Genomic DNA, 20,278 nt, shown 5'->3' with positions numbered 1-20,278 from the left:
TATGAGACGATCAACAATGACTTCAAGCATGCTCAAAACATATTTATTGTCAAAAATAAGATTTAATTTCCAAACTTCGAGCCACATTGTTTATACCGGAAGCGGCCATTTTGATTGAATTTATTGAACCCATGCTAAACCGATCGATCCAGTATACAGTATAAAAACACTACGCATCGGTAACTTCCCTTTACAAAAACACGAAAACTAGCGTAGACAAATTATACGTGATTATTTTTAGCCTTTTAACAAATTATTACCTAAAAAAAATCTGCTTGGCGATCAAAATGGAGGTGCGGGCGCACAAAAAAAATAAAAAAAATTTTTTTACATTTTTAAAAAAAATAGGAGCGGTAAATCCGCGGAACGAAATATCAATTTGGTGTGGCCTTAAAGCATTATTATTTTTTGTTTTTTGTTTTAGTGGGATGCGAACCCACGCTGGTACAGTTATGGAAAAAAAACATATTTTTGACAACAAAACCTCACTCCCACAATGACTTATAATATTAAAGGGATAATTCAACCTTTAAGCTTTTTGTTAATCGCTTTAGTAACTCTATTCAAAATTGTTGACTTCAAATACAACATTTGAACTTATATCATTGTTTGTTGAAAGTTTCCAGCCGCAAATATCTTAGTTTTATCACTCACAATGATTTGGCATACTTTATTTCTTCATACAATAAAGTGGATTGTACAAAAAACATTTTTATGTTCCTTTAAAGTTGCTTCATGCACATTGTTATCATTTATTATAAGTTTAGTCCGTATTGGTAAAATGATTTCATTTAATTTCACCAATACGAACCTAAATTATAATTAAAATCTAATCATACATTAACCGTACGTGTATATCAATATAAAACATTATACACAATTGGCAACTAATATAATTAGCATATAAACACATTTTGACTGTCATGGTAGAAGTTAGACATTTGGTATTCAGTAAATGGTACAAGTGAATACATACAAACAATTAACATACTAATGGGGATTACATAATGAAGGTTTCCAAACCAGCAAAACATGTACATAATGCTTTCAAGTGATACGACGTCTCCAATTGCGACAGCCATTACCGACATAGGCGTAAGGCTATCGGAACACCTCGGCTATTTTCCATTTAAAACAACATTATAATAAATTGTTGTGTTTTAATGTGTTAATTGTACTACTGAGTTCAAATTGATCCCTAGTGAAGTGAATTATTTCATACATAATTAAGATATCTTTGAGTAAAGTCCTTAGGCTTAACTCCTAAATCTAAATTTAAATTACTACGCGATCTACTTGCAGCGTCGTTAAATGTAAAAAATTCTGTCATTGTAAACCGTCCATATACATCTTATGTTGTTTTTGATGAAAAATGGCCGCAAGTTCCGATCGACTCGAGAGAGGGTCATTGCCAAATAACAACCGTATACTGAGTTTAATGAAGCGTACTGTACTGGTTTACTTGTACTGGTTTGTTATTCAAATATTCAAGTAAAAAGCAATACTTCACATACACACGTCAAGTTTATTATATTCCTTCATCAACAGACATCAACCAATACTGAATGTCACGACACTTGTTTTTTAATATTTTTGATATCCACCTCTGATGTTTTTGACTTTGCCGACTACAAAAAGACAACCATCCTGAAAAAAATAGATCTTTTAGAAAAGTATTAATTTGTCCATCTAGAAAAGGTACCTGTACATTTGAAAAACACTGGCTTCAATGTTTAAAATCAAACTATAATTTAAAACTGCTGTTTCCATGCCTTTGACACAGAACTGCTTTAAGAGACAAGTAATGGTCACCCAGACCTGAGTTTATTTTTACTTTAACAGACTAATAATAGTTACCCAGACCTGAGTTGTTTTTTTACTTTAATGGACTTGTAATGTTCACCCAGACCTGAGTTTATTTTTACATTAACAGACTAGTAATGGTTAACCAGACCTGAGTGGATTCTTACTTTAACAGACTAATAATGTTAACACAGACATAAGTGAATTCTTATTTAACAGACTAATAATGGTTACCCAGACCTGGGTGGATTCTTACTTTAACAGATCAGTAATGGTTACCCAGACCTGAGTGAATTCTTATTTAACAGACTAATAATGGTTAACCAGACCTCAGTGAATTCTTACTTTAACAGACTAATAATGGTTAACCAGACCTCAGTGAATTCTTATTTAACAGACTAATAATGGTTAACCAGACCTGAGTGAATTTGTACTTTAACAGACTAATAATGGTTACCCAGACCTCAGTACATTCTTATTTAACAGACTAATAATGGTTAACCAGACCTGAGTGAATTTTTACTTTAACAGACTAATAATGGTTAACCAGACCTCAGTGAATTCTTACTTTAACAGACTAATAATGGTTACCCAGACCTGAGTAAATTCTTATTTAACAGACTAATAATGGTTAACCAGACCTCAGTGAATTCTTACTTTAACAGATCAATAATGGTTACCCAAATCTCAGTGAATTCTTACTTTAACAGACTAATAATGGTTACCCAGACCTGCGTGAAGTCTTACTTTTACAGACTAATAATGGTTACCCAGACCTGAGTGAATTCTTACTTTAACAGACTAATAATGGTTACCCAGACCTGAGTGAAGTCTTACTTTAACAGACTAATAATGGTAACCCAGACCTCAGTGAATTCCTACTTAAACAGACTAATAATGGTTACCCATACCTCAGTGAATTGTATCTTTAACAGATCAATAATGGTTACCCAAATCTCAGTGGATTCTTACTTTAACAGACTAATAATGGTTACCCAGACCTCAGCGAATTGTCACTTTAACAGATCAATAATGGTTACCCAAATCTCAGTGAATTCTTACTTTAACAGACTAATAATGGTTACCCAGGCCTGAGTGAATTATTACTTTAACAGACTAATAATGGCTTACCAGACCTGAGTGAATTCTTACTTTAAAAGACAAATAATGGTTACCCAGACCTCAGTGAAATCCTACTTAAACAGACGAATAGTGGTTACCCAGTCCTGAGTGAATTCTTTCTTTAACAGACAAATAATGGTTACCCAGACCTCAGTGAATTCCTACTTAAACAGACGAATAGTGGTTACCCAGTCCTGAGTGAATTCTTTCTTTAACAGACAAATAATGTTTACCCAGACCTCAGTGAATTTTTACTTTAACAGACAAATAATGTTTACCCAGACCTCAGTGAATTTTTACTTTAACAGACAAATAATGGTTACCCAGACCTATGTAAATTTCTATTTTAACAAATGAAAGACTAGAAATGGTAACCGAAACGTTAGTTTATCCTTGCCTTTATTAGACCAAGAAAGGTGACCCAAACCTATGTCGATCCTTCCTTTATTGAGGCGATGAATGGTCACTCAGAACTGAGTAAAGCCTTACCTTACTGAGCCCTGCCATATCTACCCAGTAAATCCTTACCTTACTGAGCCCAGCCATATCTACCCAGTAAATCCTTACCTTACTGAGACCAGCCATATCTACCCAGTAAATCCTTACCTTACTGAGACCAGCCATATCTACCCAATAAATCCTTACCTTACTGAGACCAGCCATATCTACCAAGTAAATCCTTACCTTACTGAGACCAGCCATATCTACCCAGTAAATCCTTACCTTACTGAGCCCAGCCATATCTACCCAGTAAATCCTTACCTTACTGAGACCAGCCATATCTACCCAGTAAATCCTTACCTTACTGAGACCAGCCATATCTACCCAGTAAATCCTTACCTTACTGAGACCAGCCATATCTACCCAGTAAATCCTTACCTTACTGAGACCAGCCATATCTACCCAGTAAGGCCTTACCTTACTGAGACCAGCCATATCTACCCAGTAAATCCTTACCTTACTGAGACCAGCCATATCTACCCAGTAAATCCTTAACTAAATGAGACCAGGTAAATCTACCAAGTTTATACCTACCGTAATGAGCCAAAACCTATGCAAATACTTAATGAGCTACCCAGAACTGTCTAAATTCTTAATTCAATCAGGCCAGAAATGGTTACACAAAAATGAGAACATCCTTACTTTCCTGGGATAGGTACTAAGAACTGAGTAAATCAATATTTTGAGAAGACCAGGTATGGCTAACAGGTTTATGATTACATAAACGAACAGAAATGAGTAAACCCTTACTTTAGTGAGACTTTGGATGGCTTCTCAGTATATTCTTACATCAATGAGCAGAAATGAGTCAAACGTTTCTTAAATGAGATCTGGGATGGCTTCGCATCATATGCTTACATCAATGAGCCGAGAAATGAGTAAATCCTTACTTTGATGAGACCTGGGATGGCTACCCAGTATATGCTTACATCATTCAGAAGAGAAATGAGTAAATCCTTACTTAAATGATACCTGGGATGGCTTCCCGGTATATCTCACACCAATGAGAAGAAATGGGTAAATCCTTACTTTAGTGAGACATTGGATGGCTTCTCAGTATATTCTTACATCAATGAGCAGAAATGAGTCAAACGTTTCTTAAATGAGATCTGGGATGGCTTCGCATCATATGCTTACATCAATGAGCCGAGAAATGAGTAAATCCTTACTTTGATGAGACCTGGGATGGCTACCCAGTATATGCTTACATCATTCAGAAGAGAAATGAGTAAATCCTTACTTAAATGATACCTGGGATGGCTTCCCGGTATATCTCACACCAATGAGAAGAAATGAGTAAATCCTTACTTTAGTGAGACATTGGATGGCTTCTCAGTATATTCTTACATCAATGAGCAGAAATGAGTCAAACGTTTCTTAAATGAGATCTGGGATGGCTTCGCATCATATGCTTACATCAATGAGCCGAGAAATGAGTAAATCCTTACTTTGATGAGACCTGGGATGGCTACCCAGTATATGCTTACATCATTCAGAAGAGAAATGAGTAAATCCTTACTTAAATGATACCTGGGATGGCTTCCCGGTATATCTCACACCAATGAGAAGAAATGAGTAAATCCTTACTTTAATGAGACCAGGTATGGCTACCCAGTATAGGCTTACATCAGTGAGAAGAAATGAGTAAATCCTTACTTTAATGAGACCAGGTATGGCTACCCAGTATAGGCTTACATCAGTGAGAAGAAATGAGTAAATCCTTACTTTAATGAGACCTGGCATGGCTTCCGAGTATATGCTTACATCAATGAGCCGAGAAATGAGAGCATCCTTACTTTAAAGAGACCAAGTATGGCTATCCAGTATAGGCGTACATCAATGAGTCGGGCAATGAGTAAATCCTTACTTTAGTGAGACCTTGGATGGCTACCCAGTATGGGCTTACATCAATGAGCTGAGAAACGAGTAAATCATTACTTTAATGAGACCTGGGATGGCTATCCAGTATAGGCGTACATCAATGAGCCGGGAAATGAGTAAATCCTTACTTTAGTGAGACCTTGGATGGCTACCCAGTATGGGCTTACATCAATGAGCCGAGAAATGAGTAAATCCTTACTTTAATAAGAACTGCGATGGCTTCCCGGTATATGCAATGGTAAATCCAATGTTATTGAGACCAGGAGTAGCTACCAGGAACAGGTTAAAACCTAACCTTAATAAGCAAAGAATGGTGACCTTTCTTTAATGAGACCGAGAATGGTACATAATTTCTTTCCCGAGAACAAGAACGGTATATCCTAACGTTAATTAGCCCAACAATGGTAAATATTTACCTTAAACACCAAGAGAATATATCATTACCTTAATGAGACAAAGAATGGTAAATCCCTATATTTATTAGCACAGAAACAGTCACCCGGAACTGGTTAAACTCTTCCCATATTGAGGCCAATAATGGTTAGACCTTTCTTAAATGTGACGAAGATGGTAAATCCTTAACTAACTAAATGAGACAAAGAATGGTAAATTCTTTCCTTAATGAGATAAAAAATGGTAAATCCTTTCCTTAAAGAGACCAAGAATGGCAAATTATTTCTTTAATGAGACCAAGAATGGTAAATCCTTTCTTTAATGAGACCAAGAATGATTAAAACTTTCCTTAATGAGATCAAGAATGGTAAATCCTTTCTTTAATGAGACCAAGAATGGTAGATTCTTTCATTAATGAGACTACGAATGGTAAATCCTTTCCTTAAAGAGACCAAGAATGGTAAATCCTTTCTTTAATGAGACCAAGAATGATTAAAACTTTCCTTAATGAGATCAAGAATGGTAAATCCTTTCTTTAATGAGACCAAGAATGGTAGATTCTTTCATTAATGAGACTACGAATGGTAAATCCTTTCCTTAAAGAGACCAAGAATGGTAAATCCTTTCTTTAATGAGACCAAGAATGGTAAATCCTTTCTTTAATGAGACCAAGAATGGTAAATTCTTTCTTTAATGAGACTACGAATGGTAAATCCTTTCTAAAATCAGACCAAGAGTGGTAAAAAAAATTCTTTAATGATACCAAGAATGGTAAATCCTTTCTTTAATGAAACCAAGAATGGTTAATCCTTTCTTTAATGAGATCAAAAATGGTTAACCCTTTCCTTAAAGAGACCAAGAATGGTAAATCCTTTCCTTAAAGACACCAAGAATGGTAAATCCTTTCCTTAATGAGATCAAGAATGGTAAATCCTTCCCTTAAAGAGACCAAGAATGGTAAATCCTTTCCTTAAAGACACCAAGAATGGTAAATCCTTTCGTTAATGATACCAAGAATGGTAAATCCTTTCCTTAAAGAGACCAAGAATGGTAAATCATTTCCTTAAAGACACCAAGAATGGTAAATCCTTTCCTTAAAGACACCAAGAATGGTAAATCCTTTCCTTAAAGACACTAAGAATGGTAAATCCTTTCGTTAATGAGATCAAGAATAGTTAATCCCTACCTTAAAGATACCAAGAATGGTAAATCCTTTCGTTAATAAGACCAAGAATGGTAAATCCTTCCCTTAAAGAGACAAAGAATGGTAGACACTATCCTTAATGAGACCAAGAATGGTAAATCCTTTCCTTAAAGAGACCAAGAATGGTAAATCCTTCCCTTAAAGAGACCAAGAATGGTAAATCCTTTCGTTAATGATACCAAGAATGGTAAATCCTTTCCTTAAAGAGACCAAGAATGGTAAATCATTTCCTTAAAAACACCAAGAATGGTAAATCCTTTCCTTAAAGACACCAAGAATGGTAAATCCTTTCCTTAAAGACACTAAGAATGGTAAATCCTTTCGTTAATGGGATCAAGAATAGTTAATCCCTACCTTAAAGAGGCCAAGAATGGTAAATCCTTTCGTTAATGAGACCAAGAATGGTTAATCCTTTCGTTAATGAGATCAAGAATGGTTAATCCTTTCGTTAATGAGACCAAGAATGGTTAATTCTTTCGTTAATGAGATCAAGAATGGTTAATCCTTTCGTTAATGAGATCAAGAATGGTTAATCCTTTCGTTAATGAGATCAAGAATGGTTAATCCTTTCGTTAATGAGACCAAGAATGGTAAATTCTTTCGTTAATGAGATCAAGAATAGTTAATCCCTACCTTAAAGAGACCAAGAATGGTAAATCCTTTCGTTAATGAGACCAAAAATGGTAAATCCTTTCGTTAATGAGACCAAGAATGGTTAATCCTTTCGTTAATGAGATCAAGAATGGGTAATCCTTTCGTTAATGAGATCAAAAATGGTTAATTCTTTCGTTAATGAGATCAAGAATGGTAAATCCTTTCGTTAATGAGATCAAGAATGGTTAATCCTTTCGTTAATGAGATCAAGAATGGTTAATCCTTTCGTTAATGAGACCAAGAATGGTTAATCCTTTCGTTAATGAGATCAAGAATGGTAAATCCTTTCGTCAATGAGATCAAAAATGGTTAACCCTTTCGTTAATAAGACCAAGAATGGTTAATTCTTTCGTTAATGAGATCAAGAATGGTAAATCCTTTCGTTAATGAGATCAAGAATGATAAATCCTTTCGTTAATGAGATCAAAAAGGGTTAACCCTTTCGTTAATGAGATCAAGAATGGGTAATCCTTTCGTTAATGAGATCAAGAATGGTTAATCCTTTCGTTAATGAGACCAAGAATGGTTAATCCTTTCGTTAATGAGATCAAGAATGGTTAATCCTTTCGTTAATGAGACCAAGAATGGTTAATTCTTTCGTTAATGAGATCAAGAATGGTAAATCCTTTCGTTAATGAGATCAAGAATGGTTAATCCGTTCTTTAATGAGACCAAGAATGGTTAATCCTTTCCTTAAAGAGACCAAGAATGGTAAATCATTTCCTTAAAGACACCAAGAATGGTAAATCCTTTCCTTAAAGACACCAAGAATGGTAAATCCTTTCCTTAAAGACACTAAGAATGGTAAATCCTTTCGTTAATGAGATCAAGAATGGTTAATCCTTTCGTTAATGAGACCAAGAATGGTTAATTCTTTCGTTAATGAGATCAAGAATGGTTAATCCTTTCGTTAATGAGATCAAGAATGGGTAATCTTTTCTCTAATGAGACCAAGAATGGTAAATCCTTTCGTTAATGAGATCAAGAATGGTTAATCCTTTCGTTAATGAGACCAAGAATGGTTAATCCTTTCTTTAATGAGATCAAGAATGGTAAATCCTTTCGTTGATGAGATCAAAAATGGTTAACCCTTTCGTTAATGAGACCAAGAATGGTAAATCCTTTCGTTAATGAGATCAAGAATGGGTAATCATTTCTCTAATGAGATCAAGAATGGTAAATCCTTTCGTTAATGAGATCAAGAATGGTTAATCCTTTCGTTAATGAGACCAAGAATGGTAAATCCGTTCTTTAATGAGATCAAGAATGGTTAATCCTTTCGTTAATGAGACCAAGAATGGTTAATCCTTTCGTTAATGAGACCAAGAATGGTAAATCCTTTCGTTAATGAGATCAAGAATGGTTAATCCTTTCGTTAATGAGACCAAGAATGGTAAATCCTTTCGTTAATGAGATCAAGAATGGTAAATCCTTTCGTTAATGAGATCAAGAATGGTTAATCCTTTCGTTAATGAGACCAAGAATGGTAAATCCTTTCGTTAATGAGATCAAGAATGGTTAATCCTTTCGTTAATGAGACCAAGAATGGTAAATCCTTTCCTTAATGAGATCAAGAATGGTAAATCCTTTCGTTAATGAGATCAAGAATGGTAAATCCTTTCCTGAAAGAGACCAAGAATGGTAAATCCTTTCGTTAATGAGATCAAGAATGGTAAATCCTTTCCTTAAAGAGACCAAGAATGGTAAATCCTTTCTTTAATGAGATCAAGAATGGTAAATCCTTTCCTTAAAGAGACCAAGAATGGTTAATCCTTTCTTTAATGAGATCAAAAATGGTAAATCCTTTCGTTAATGAGACCAAGAATGGTAAATCCTTTCGTTAATGAGATCAAGAATGGTAAATCCTTTCGTTAATGAGATCAAGAATGGTTAATCCTTTCTTTAATGAGATCAAGAATGGTAAATCCTTTCGTTAATGAGATCAAGAATGGTAAATCCTTTCCTTAAAGAGACCAAGAATGGTAAATCCTTTCGTTAATGAGATCAAGAATGGTAAATCCTTTCCTTAAAGAGACCAAGAATGGTAAATCCTTTCGTTAATGAGACCAAGAATGGTTTATCCTTTCCTTGAAGAGACCAAGAATGGTTTATCCTTTCCTTGAAGAGATCAAGAGTGGTTAATCCTTCCCTTAATGAGGCTAAGAATGGTAAATATATACCTTAAACACCAAGAGAATGGTATATCATTACCTTAATGAGACCAAGAATGGTAAACGCTTACCTTAATGAGATCAAGAATGGTAACCGCTTACCTTAATGAGACCAAGAATGGTAAACCCTTACCTTAATGAGATCAAGAATGGAAAACCCTTACCTTAAAGAGGCCAATATTGGCAAATCCTTACCTTAATGAGACCAAGAATGGTAAATCCTTTCTTTAAAGAGACCAAGAATGGTAAATCGTTACCTTAATGAGACCAAGAATGGTAAATCCTTTCTTTAAAGAGACCAAGAATGGTAAATCGTTACCTTAATGAGACCAAGAATGGTAAATCCTTTCTTTAAAGAGACCAAGAATGGTTAATCCTTTCTTTAATGAGACCAAGAATGGTAAATCCTTTCTTTAATGAGACCAAGAATGGTAAATCCTTTCTTCAATGAGACCAATAATGGTAAATCCTTTCTTTAAAGAGACCAAGAATGGTAAATCCTTTCTTTAATGAGACCAAGAATGGTAAATCCTTTCTTTAATGAGACCAAGAATGGTAAATCCTCTCTTTAAAGAGACCAAGAATGGTTAATCCTTTCTTTAATGAGACCAAGAATGGTAAATCCTTACCTTAATGAGACCAAGAATGGTTAATCCTTTCTTTAATGAGACCAAGAATGGTAAATCCTTACCTTAATGATGCCATTATTGGTAAACTATTACCTTAATGGGAACTTTTCCTTGTTTAGACCAGGAATAGCTACACGGAACAAGGCATACCCTTACCTTAATGAGGCCAGGAATGGCAATCCAAAAGTTAATGTTCGGTATTTGCTCCCTTCCAGCGTTATGGCGGTAAAACCGGTTAAACACGACCCCTGCCACTAAATATGTGACACCCACTCCTAGAAACCTGCAAACGGATTTTGCTGTTTTCCATCATATATTCAAAATTTTCAAGCACATTTTACCCGAGTAACATAAACAAAAGATGCAGTAATAATTGAATATTAAATTAGTGGATCAAAATACAATCGAAAGTATTTGGATGACGTCTCGATAGAGGCCAATTCAAATGAGTGGTATGACTGTTAACGCATGGTGCACCGGCTTTAGAATACGAAAATACATGTGAGTATTTAATGTGTGCCCTATTGATGTCTCAATCTTTTTAAGAATACAGCATACGATTTCAGCCAGGGAAATGTAGCTAGGCAATTCCTAATCATTAAGAATTTAAACTCCCGCGGGTGTTTAAGATAAAGAGTTTAACTTTATGTCATCTAATTATTACGTACCGGCCGACAATTTTCTACTGCTAAAATTCATCTAAAAATATATACAGGTAGTGCGCAAAATAGTTCAAAAGTCGACAAACTCACAGAATAGTGAGGATCCATCCCACACTAATGCTTAGTGAAGTAGTCACTATAACTACCGGACCGGGACCGGGACCGGGACCAGGACCGGAACTCGCACATGCGTACTTCGTTGTTATTGCAAATTCCTGAAATAACACGTTATTTTTAACGAAGCACCACGGTCAGTTTCCACCATAAACAACCACGGATGTAAATGTATATGTAGTTAGCAGTTAAGTCTAAAGACTTTAAGTGATTTTAAACATTTATGAACTATTACACTTCATTGGGAATTAATTTGTAATATAATTTTTATTTTACACCGTCATGTATTAATGTACCGTCATAAAAGCGAGGTTGTGTTCGACGGGCTATAGCAGAGGAGTTAAAATTGGCTTTACAGCATATTATAGTGAAAAACGTACGATTATAAAATAAACGGCGATGTAAAGCAGCAATTTTCCTCTTATTTCACATTTCATTGACCTTTCATTTTGCCACAATTTTTCCTTTGTCAAGAAAGAGTCAGTAGACACAAGGCGTCGTTGAAAACAATAAATTGTTTATGAATGTCCATTGTCCAATGTCGTGCAAGAACGACATTCCTTTTTGAATGTCCAATGTCTAATTTCACAAGACCACTAGTAATTACGGTAAGAAGTCATTTACTTATTTTGCTAAATCTGTATGGAATTCTATACCGCTTTTTATTCGAGAATCATCATTTTTATTTGCATACAAAACATAATTCAAAAAACATCTTATGACAAAACAATAACTTTAGTGAATGACTGTATGTTTAAATTGTTTGTTTAAATGCAATGTAATTTTGTCTTTCTTAATTTTGAATATTGTACATGTTGTGTTTGCATGTCGTCGTGTTTGGTATTGTTTGAATGAGAAATGAATACTAATACGTTTGTAGAATCCATTGAAGACCACATTGTAAAGAAGATACTTATGTAACTTAATGCGTTATATTCATAAAATAAAGTTATTACAGTTGAACACCGTTAATCCGAAATCGTAGGGACCAAAAAAATATTTCGTAATAGCGATATTTTGGATTAACAATTTTCAGAATATGACAGCGTTCGCGAATTATAGAAGTCGTGAAAACTGCAATGTCGGTTACGCGTTACCAATACGATACATTCGCTTTGAGTGATCTTTCGTATACAAAAATATGTGTTGATATATCGTTTGATAAATGACAAATAATTCGTTATTATACTTCTTTATTAAAACAACATAAAATATTTAAAACAAAATGACAGCACATTTATGCATACAGATTGTTCGGTAGCGGGTCGAGTGAGCAATGCGACAATCGAATCTGATGAGATAGACATTTTCGAATGAGATATAGATGTGTTAACCAGCAATTATATACACACTACACCAGGATTACCATTTTCCTAGTAAACAGTGAGTTATGTTTATTTCCAAAAAATATCCTTATTGAACCATATGCAACCTTTTCTAAAAATATCAAATTATAACGTTTGATACATTTACTGGTTCAAAAGTAATGAGTTTAGTTTTGATCAAAGGGGAGTAACTACCCTTAATGGATATCTAGCAATGCCAAATATTCGGAATATCAGGGGATGGGAGACAAATATATATTGAATATGTCGTCTGCAACATATATCAGTGTTTATTCAACTGCTTCATTGAAATGGTATGAACCCTCATTATCTACATATTTCAAACGTACTGGAAAGACACCTCAGAATACAGCGTGTACGAATGCTTACGTAGAAAGACTGTGATGTTTCCCCCAAGGCTTGCACGTCTGGTGGGTCCTTGTTTGGATCACAGGTGAAAGTCGCCTTCGATTGCCTACCAATAAATTAAAAACATATTAATTACAACTGATATATGATAATAATATCGGAATAAACCAGTCATGCGTATCTGTATTCTTGAATATACACACATATATATTGATCAAAGCCTTGAGTCTGACGTTTATGTAATTCATTCATTATTAATACAAAAAATGCTACTGGTAAAGTATCATTCTAAAATAAAATAAAATAAAAGGTTGAGTTTGAATATTTTTCATCGAAATATATTTATATATTATATTATATTATATATTATAGGCATTATGTTATTTAAGAAACAATTTCATTAAATTGCTATATATTTTCATATTTGATTACCTCCCTTAAATATGTCATACATCATCGAAATTTTGTGTATAGGCATTATGATATATAAGAAACAATTTAATAAAATTGCTTTATATTTTCTTTTTTTTCATATTCTTAAATATCCCTTAAATATGTCATGTATCATTACGTCATGATGGTGTTATTCAAAAAGGTAATCCATGCAAAAATAATATAATGCAGTGGCGTAGCTATATATAACCTTGTAGGTCTGGGCCTACACTTTTTTTGAAAAAAATGACAAAATTTAAATAAACCAAAACTGCAATAAAAACTAATAGCTCAAACAACTCAAAAGTTTGTTTTATTACATGTATTACCAAAACAAGTTTGGTGTGTATTGCTTGATTTTATTGTAATCATTGCATATATAATTAAGTGTGTGTCATGTGCATATAAAATGGCTGTAATAGTGCCCCTTTCTCCTGGAATGCTCCGAAATTGCACCATTTTCTTCTAATTTAGAAAGAAATCTTGTTAGGGGGTTCTTATCCCGAAACTAACCTAGAACCACAGGGCCTACAAGTTTTTAGGCCTAGCTACGCCCCTGCCAAATTGGTAATCAATATAACTTGACGATATAAATAATCTCGATGTTAATATCTTAAATAACTTACTCATCTGTGCATTCTAAAGATGGATGGCTTATCTTAAGGGTTCGAACAAAACATGTCACTTAAAACACGAAACGAGCCTCTACCTGGCACCGTCGTCAGCTACGTAAGTGGCAGTGATTGTTGTACCGGAGTTGGCCAGTGTCACCTTGGACGAATCTCCGATGTTGTAGTAGATGTTGCCATTCGTGTCAAACTGACAAGCCTGGAAATTGCAGTCAAAATAAAGTTAACATCTAACAAGACGCAACCAATCCCTGTCGTTGACCCAAGCGGTCCATCAACGAGCATTGCAATTAACAATAATATTGCACGTGCAATGGCGTAGCTACATCTGGGCTTACAACTTTTTGAAAAAATTAAAATAACCAAGAAATGCAAGAAAAACTTATAGCTTCTCAAACATTTTTACAAAAAAATCAAAATGTTGTATTACTTTAACCAATGCAAGTTTGGTGTTTATTTAAACAACATGCAGGGTGTATTGCCTGATTTTATAGTAATCATTGCAAGTATAATAAAGTGTGTGAAACGTGCATATAAAAGTCCCCAAACTCACATAGAATAATCTGGCCAACAAGTTTTTAAGGCCCTAGCTATACGTGAGCATACGTGGGCATCTTGATCAATATATTGACTGAATTCAAGATCGCACATATTTATCAACAACTTGTCGATATTAAGAGAATCCTGCTTCTACAGATCGGTTGTTAGGGTACAAATAAATCAAAATCTTCAGTTAAATGATTAAACATTTCGTAGGGAAAATATCGTCAAATTTATTAAACTTGGATGAGCCATTTACAGTGGAAACGAATGTTGAAACGGAGTTGTTGGAGAGGAGGGGGGGGGGGGGGGGGGGGGGGTAGACTTTTCAGCGATGTTGTACCCACATACATTTTCTATTAGCTGGCTTGTAACCAAAGACACCATTTTGCCGCAAGCGTTACATGTTGGAAAGACAATAATATTACTCACAAATATAATATTTTGCGATTACAACTGATGTAAAAAAAAGCAATAAAATAATAAAGAAGTAACTAACATGCATTAGTAAGAGGTGAGAGAATAAATATTCCCGCGTTTTTCTTACTTACCGCGGCGTTCACACAGGTGCCTTCAGTAAACGGAAGACAGGGGTTGAACGAGTAGGCGTACGTATCGGGAGCAAACGCGTCACGAATCCTAGAACAAAGAAAAAAACACCAACACATTACAGCGACTTATATTTAAAATTAAATTAATATAAAAACAAAATAATACAATGAAAATACAGGGACAAGCCCAGTAGTAAAAAAAAACAAAAAAACAAAAAACATGTTCATGGGCACAAGGCAAGGGCCCAAACAATATTAAACTAGAAACATATATATACACCACATATATAAAAACAAACGCACAGATAGACCACACTCATGACAATAGCTTTACAAATACATGATGGGGTTACCGCCTTGGGGTGGTCAGTAAAACACGAGTTCACTAGAACCCTAATCTATTGGGCTGGGGGCTGGTGTTGAGGGGTCAATGCATGAAGTTTGCATGGCCATTACCTCACTCTTGCCCCAACAACTATCTATAATCATTAAATATAAGCCTCGCATGAGGGCACGCATCAACTTGAAAACAGGGACATATAGAATAGAATACAACATAACATACTATGTGATTAATTTAATCCTAGTACTTAATAACCGAATTCAACCGGAAACAAACATCAGTTGTAAACGATGGAATTAAGTCGGAGCAACACTGCTAGCTCTAACATAGAACGATAAAGTAATTCAAAGACTGATCTGAATTTTAATTCATTCATTAAAATGAACATGCATACAATGATATAACTTATCATATACCAGCTGATGTTTGATACATGTGTTGAATATAATGTGCACAAAACAAACTGGCTGGGCATATAGAACAGTAGTATGATTTTCATTGTACATAGTTCGCGGCGAGTCTGGCGAGCAAGCTGCTATTTAACCTGCTATTGTTCACGTTTTACAGCTTACACGCAGCCTGGCTAATATCACTTTCCCCGTAGAATCAGCCACCTTAAATCTTTTTGTGTTTTTGTGCAACTCATCATTTTTTATAACTATCTGCTGTCAATGAGATTATATAAATTCTTTAACTTCATTAACGCAATTTAAAGTCGCTGCGGTAACCACTGTTTCACCGTCATGAAATGACATCCCTTTTTTAGAACTTACACAGGTGCTGATCTGTGTTAAAAGACCATAGGATCTTACCAATATATACATTATATACGAGTTGATAAAGGTAACATTAACAATTTGAAAACTCATTCATATTTGACAAAGAAAATGCTTTTAAATAGTTTAATATAGTCATAACACATATTCATACGCATTTCATGACGAAATAAGTTGACGGAAAAAAACAACAAACCTTGATATTATTCGTAAATAAACGTTTGACGCATAGGTGGAATTTTACAATGAATGCTTCTAGCCAATTTTGTATTTTATGAATCTTTTTAATGATTTATGTTTTAAAATATCAAAATATGATTTTCATGATGATTTGACTTATTGGGGCTTGAGTAAATGTTCTACACTGTTATTCAAGTTATATATTGGAAAATGTATAGTTTTTTTTAAATTTTAATTAATGACAATATGTTCACGAGTACCGGGCCGGAGTTAAATTGCGCGACGTCGGGAGGAGACATAAATAATGCTTGACGTCAGAAAGAATTATATCAAGCCTCAAACGTAAATGACGCAACCCCATTGGTCCACGACTGGTCCGTGGTGACCCCATATTTTTCCATATTGGGTCACCAAATTTATATTTTAGTCAAAAGGAGTTATATTTCGCGACGGCAGTAGAAGTTAAATAATCAAAGTAATACCAGGACTGATAAAAATGTAAAGCATGAAATGAAAATAGTTCGCCTGGCCAGGCATTCTGTAACTAAAATAACAACATAAAACGACAACAAGCGTAGCAGAATGCATGACATATTCAAATAATATTTAAGAAATAATGTAAACAGTTAAATGCTATGAAAACGGTAAATAAAGTCTTCAAATATTGACAATGTCAAAACTTCTTCCGGATAACTCGAATCTTAAACAAGTTCAGGAAGGCGGCCCATGAAATGTTTTCAATCATCATAGATATGTACGGATACATTCACAACAACTTACCGTGAGTAGTATGGAAAATATGACGATAACGTGCAGTACACATTCGTTGCATCCCGGTCAAAAACGGGGTCAACATCAGGTCAAATCAAAGTCAATGCAAATTTATATTTTAATTTAAAAATATGCACATAATTATTCAGGTTTCTTTCTCAATGAAGCCAAATGTATGAATATGTGCAGATCACCTAGATCATGCAAATGATGGCAGTTTACTGGCGCCTTGATAAAAGTCTTCGGAAACATTTTCAGGGTAAGTACATAAAATATTATTAACTTCATACATTATACAACAACATTGCGATAAACCATCGCCATCGGTCAGACGGTCTTGACTGTTAAATTTAGATTCAATCTGATAAAAATTGTAAGACGTTCTGTACGTCCGACTGGCAGTTTTCATGTTCACATGCAGTAAAATAACGAATATTTAATGTTTTTCAATTATCAAACACAGCTAATAGGTTCAGAAGTATTGATTTTGTTTAAAAATGAAAATAAATCTTAATAACATTGTCAAATAACTATTTGTATACTATCCCGCTGTGAAATTCAGTGTATAAATGTCGGAATGCGTACCACAATAGTCAAACCTCGCTAACGTTTACCCCCCTTTGCAGTACATTGCCAATTTAGCACAATATATCGCGTAGTCATTTTAAGGACTGCCAAATCTGGCGATGTTAAACCGGACGACCTCTTGGCGTGTGATTGGCTTGTGTATTTAGATTGAGGGCTTTTGACGCGCACTTGACAAATTCACTCAACGTCGATAGCGATAAGGGTACGCCTACTTTGTCACTTGATCCCTTAGTAAGGGGCTTTTGCCAAAAGCAGAAGCAGACGATAAGAATACATGTATATAGAAGATACGCTTGGCAATCAGATAAATAAAGAATTGAAAGTGGTAAAATTCAATGTTAGCTGGGAGTAGGATGTTATCAGTCCATGTCACAGATGTTAGGTAAACAAAACATGTATTTATTTTCCTTTCTAAACTAAGTAAAGTAAATAACCACAACATTTATTCAAACGTTTGTTTAAAATGTCAGAACTTCGCTGGATTTCGCTGTTTTTCGTCTTTTATCCATGATCAATAATTGTGTTTTATACAGTTCATAATTAATACATAGCAACCAATGACTACCTTAGCAATCATTACTTTTTCAGCATCCTATGACTTCCATAGTTTGAAATGGCAACCTTAGCAACTTCATTCATTCATACTAACCAATCACTTCAGCAACACCTAACTTCCTTAATAATACAAAGACTTCCTTACAAACCCCCAGCATTCATAGCAACGAAATATTTAGTTTAGAACTTCATTGCCAATGATATAAACCTTTCGAGTAGTTTAGTTTCAACACAATATTTATTTCCTTTTTTTTTAACAAACCATCGTCCGCCAACATAATCAATGTATTGCCAGTAAGCACTCTCAGTGCTTTGAAATATAAATGTGTTTTGAGATCTGTAAAACTAATGGACTTGCAACAAAATACATAATTAATGCTCATTGTATCGACATATACTATATGTACTTTGGATATCAGACGTTAGACGTGAAAAATGATTGGTATAAGTTTGTATTTACGACACTTCCGCCATGTTAGGTTCTTCTGTTCAAAATAGCCCATTCAACAATGCTTCCTTCTGGTGTAAGCCATTAATGTTGTTTCAATGCTTATTACGTAATTGTCAACTTGCATGTATGTGTAGCCCTAGTAAATCAGTGCTTTCAGCACTTTGATTATCATTTTAGGCTCCTTAAATTAATTATACATTCACTTTGGCTCAATTTTGAGTTCTGTTATGGATATATTTCGATCCAAAGGTAAAAGGTTATCAACCCGATGAGGCAAAACATCAACTTGCCATGGCCTTAATTATATACGTGCGATGTTTTGACACGACCTACATCTATCCTTCACTTAATGGCGTTAAGAACGGGCCAATACAAAAAAAAACACTCTTGTGTTCAGCGGCAATCGTTTGCAATACATACAGTTTTTCAAAAAAATGTTTCCAACATGTATATAAATCATGCAAAAGTAAATCGTATAGCATAATTATATAATACAATTACCACTAGCGGTTTAAGAGGGGGGCTAAAATCGTCCAACTTTTTATTTCAATATGAAAGGTAAAGAAGTAATAAACTATAATACACTCTCAAAATGCACCATTACCGACTACTACACGGTTAAACTTTTCTTCAAGGAGTAACTCCAAACCTTCATGTAAACAGTTTATGTCATATACTTTTCGGAATTGAGGGTGGGTCTTGTGTGTGTCAAATGTTTACAGCCTAAGTTACGCCCCCTTTAACGTCAATTTCTGGACCCGCCCCTGATAACTCATGCCAAAATGTGCATATACATTTGTAATTGGGAAACAACTTATGTTTTTTTTAAAATAATAGTTGAAGGTAGAACTACACGTTTATCTTTCAGCAGTTAGAAAGGTACTTCTGATTACCAAACGAACGGTGGATAGCAAAAAAGAAAGAACAGAAGACCATAAATAACAATTAATTAATAACCCTTTCTACCATAGACCCCAACGAAATGGTTGGCAATGCAAAGAAGAACCGCACATCAATGCGGTGCGAATAATAACGTTAAGTCCAGGACTTACAGGGGGTTGCTTTGGTCCGTGCTAGCTATTGGCGAAAGGTCCACAGTCCCCGATCCGTCATCATAAGTACACGCACATTGACCGCTCTGAACACAGGTAGCACACAATGTCTCACTAGCATGGAGGACGAGTACTACCAGCAGTAATACGCCGCGTCTTTGGAAATTGTAAAAAGATCCAATCATCCTCAAAGGTTTGTTTATGTCCAAGCAAATAGGCAAATTCGGCAAAATAAACGATGGATAAAAATCAAGTTTATTCCGACGTTCTGAAAACAATGTAAAATTCACCAACACTCTCCATTTGTAAACAAAATGTTAAACATATGAATAAAAGTTTATTGTAATTTTGTTACCTTAATTATTATATTAAATTTAAAGGGTACATGGGTGATTAGATCATGTGAAAGATAGTGATTAGATACAACTATAAATAACATCGAAACTATCAAACCAATTATTTATCAAGAGCTGACTTTAACTTGTTGTGTTATCATTTTATCACATTCATAATCGTTCTGATAACTCAGTGTTTTGTTTACTTGCGTTATAACTAATTGAAAATGGGTATTTACCTTTTCAA

General features: G+C 34.6%; 1 protein-coding gene across 1 annotated transcript; it reads right to left on the bottom strand.

Moving 5' to 3' along the window:
* Positions 1 to 1,513: 1,513 nt before the first annotated feature.
* Positions 1,514 to 20,008, bottom strand: LOC128237184 (cation-dependent mannose-6-phosphate receptor-like). The gene is made up of 7 exons (XM_052952490.1): positions 19,697 to 20,008; positions 14,981 to 15,068; positions 13,970 to 14,088; positions 12,850 to 12,934; positions 11,111 to 11,235; positions 10,515 to 10,641; positions 1,514 to 1,647 (listed from the first exon to the last, which is right to left on the bottom strand). Exons 1-7 carry the CDS (start codon positions 19,879 to 19,881, stop codon positions 1,585 to 1,587), a joined length of 792 nt encoding a protein of 263 aa, XP_052808450.1. The 5' UTR covers positions 19,882 to 20,008; the 3' UTR covers positions 1,514 to 1,584.
* Between the last annotated feature and the right edge of the window lie 270 nt (positions 20,009 to 20,278).

Source organism: Mya arenaria, chromosome 1 (genome assembly GCF_026914265.1).
Source record: "Mya arenaria isolate MELC-2E11 chromosome 1, ASM2691426v1".
Lineage (NCBI taxonomy): Eukaryota > Metazoa > Mollusca > Bivalvia > Myida > Myidae > Mya > Mya arenaria.
Note: the sequence above shows the minus strand (reverse complement) of the source record. Positions and strands in the feature narration are given on the sequence as shown.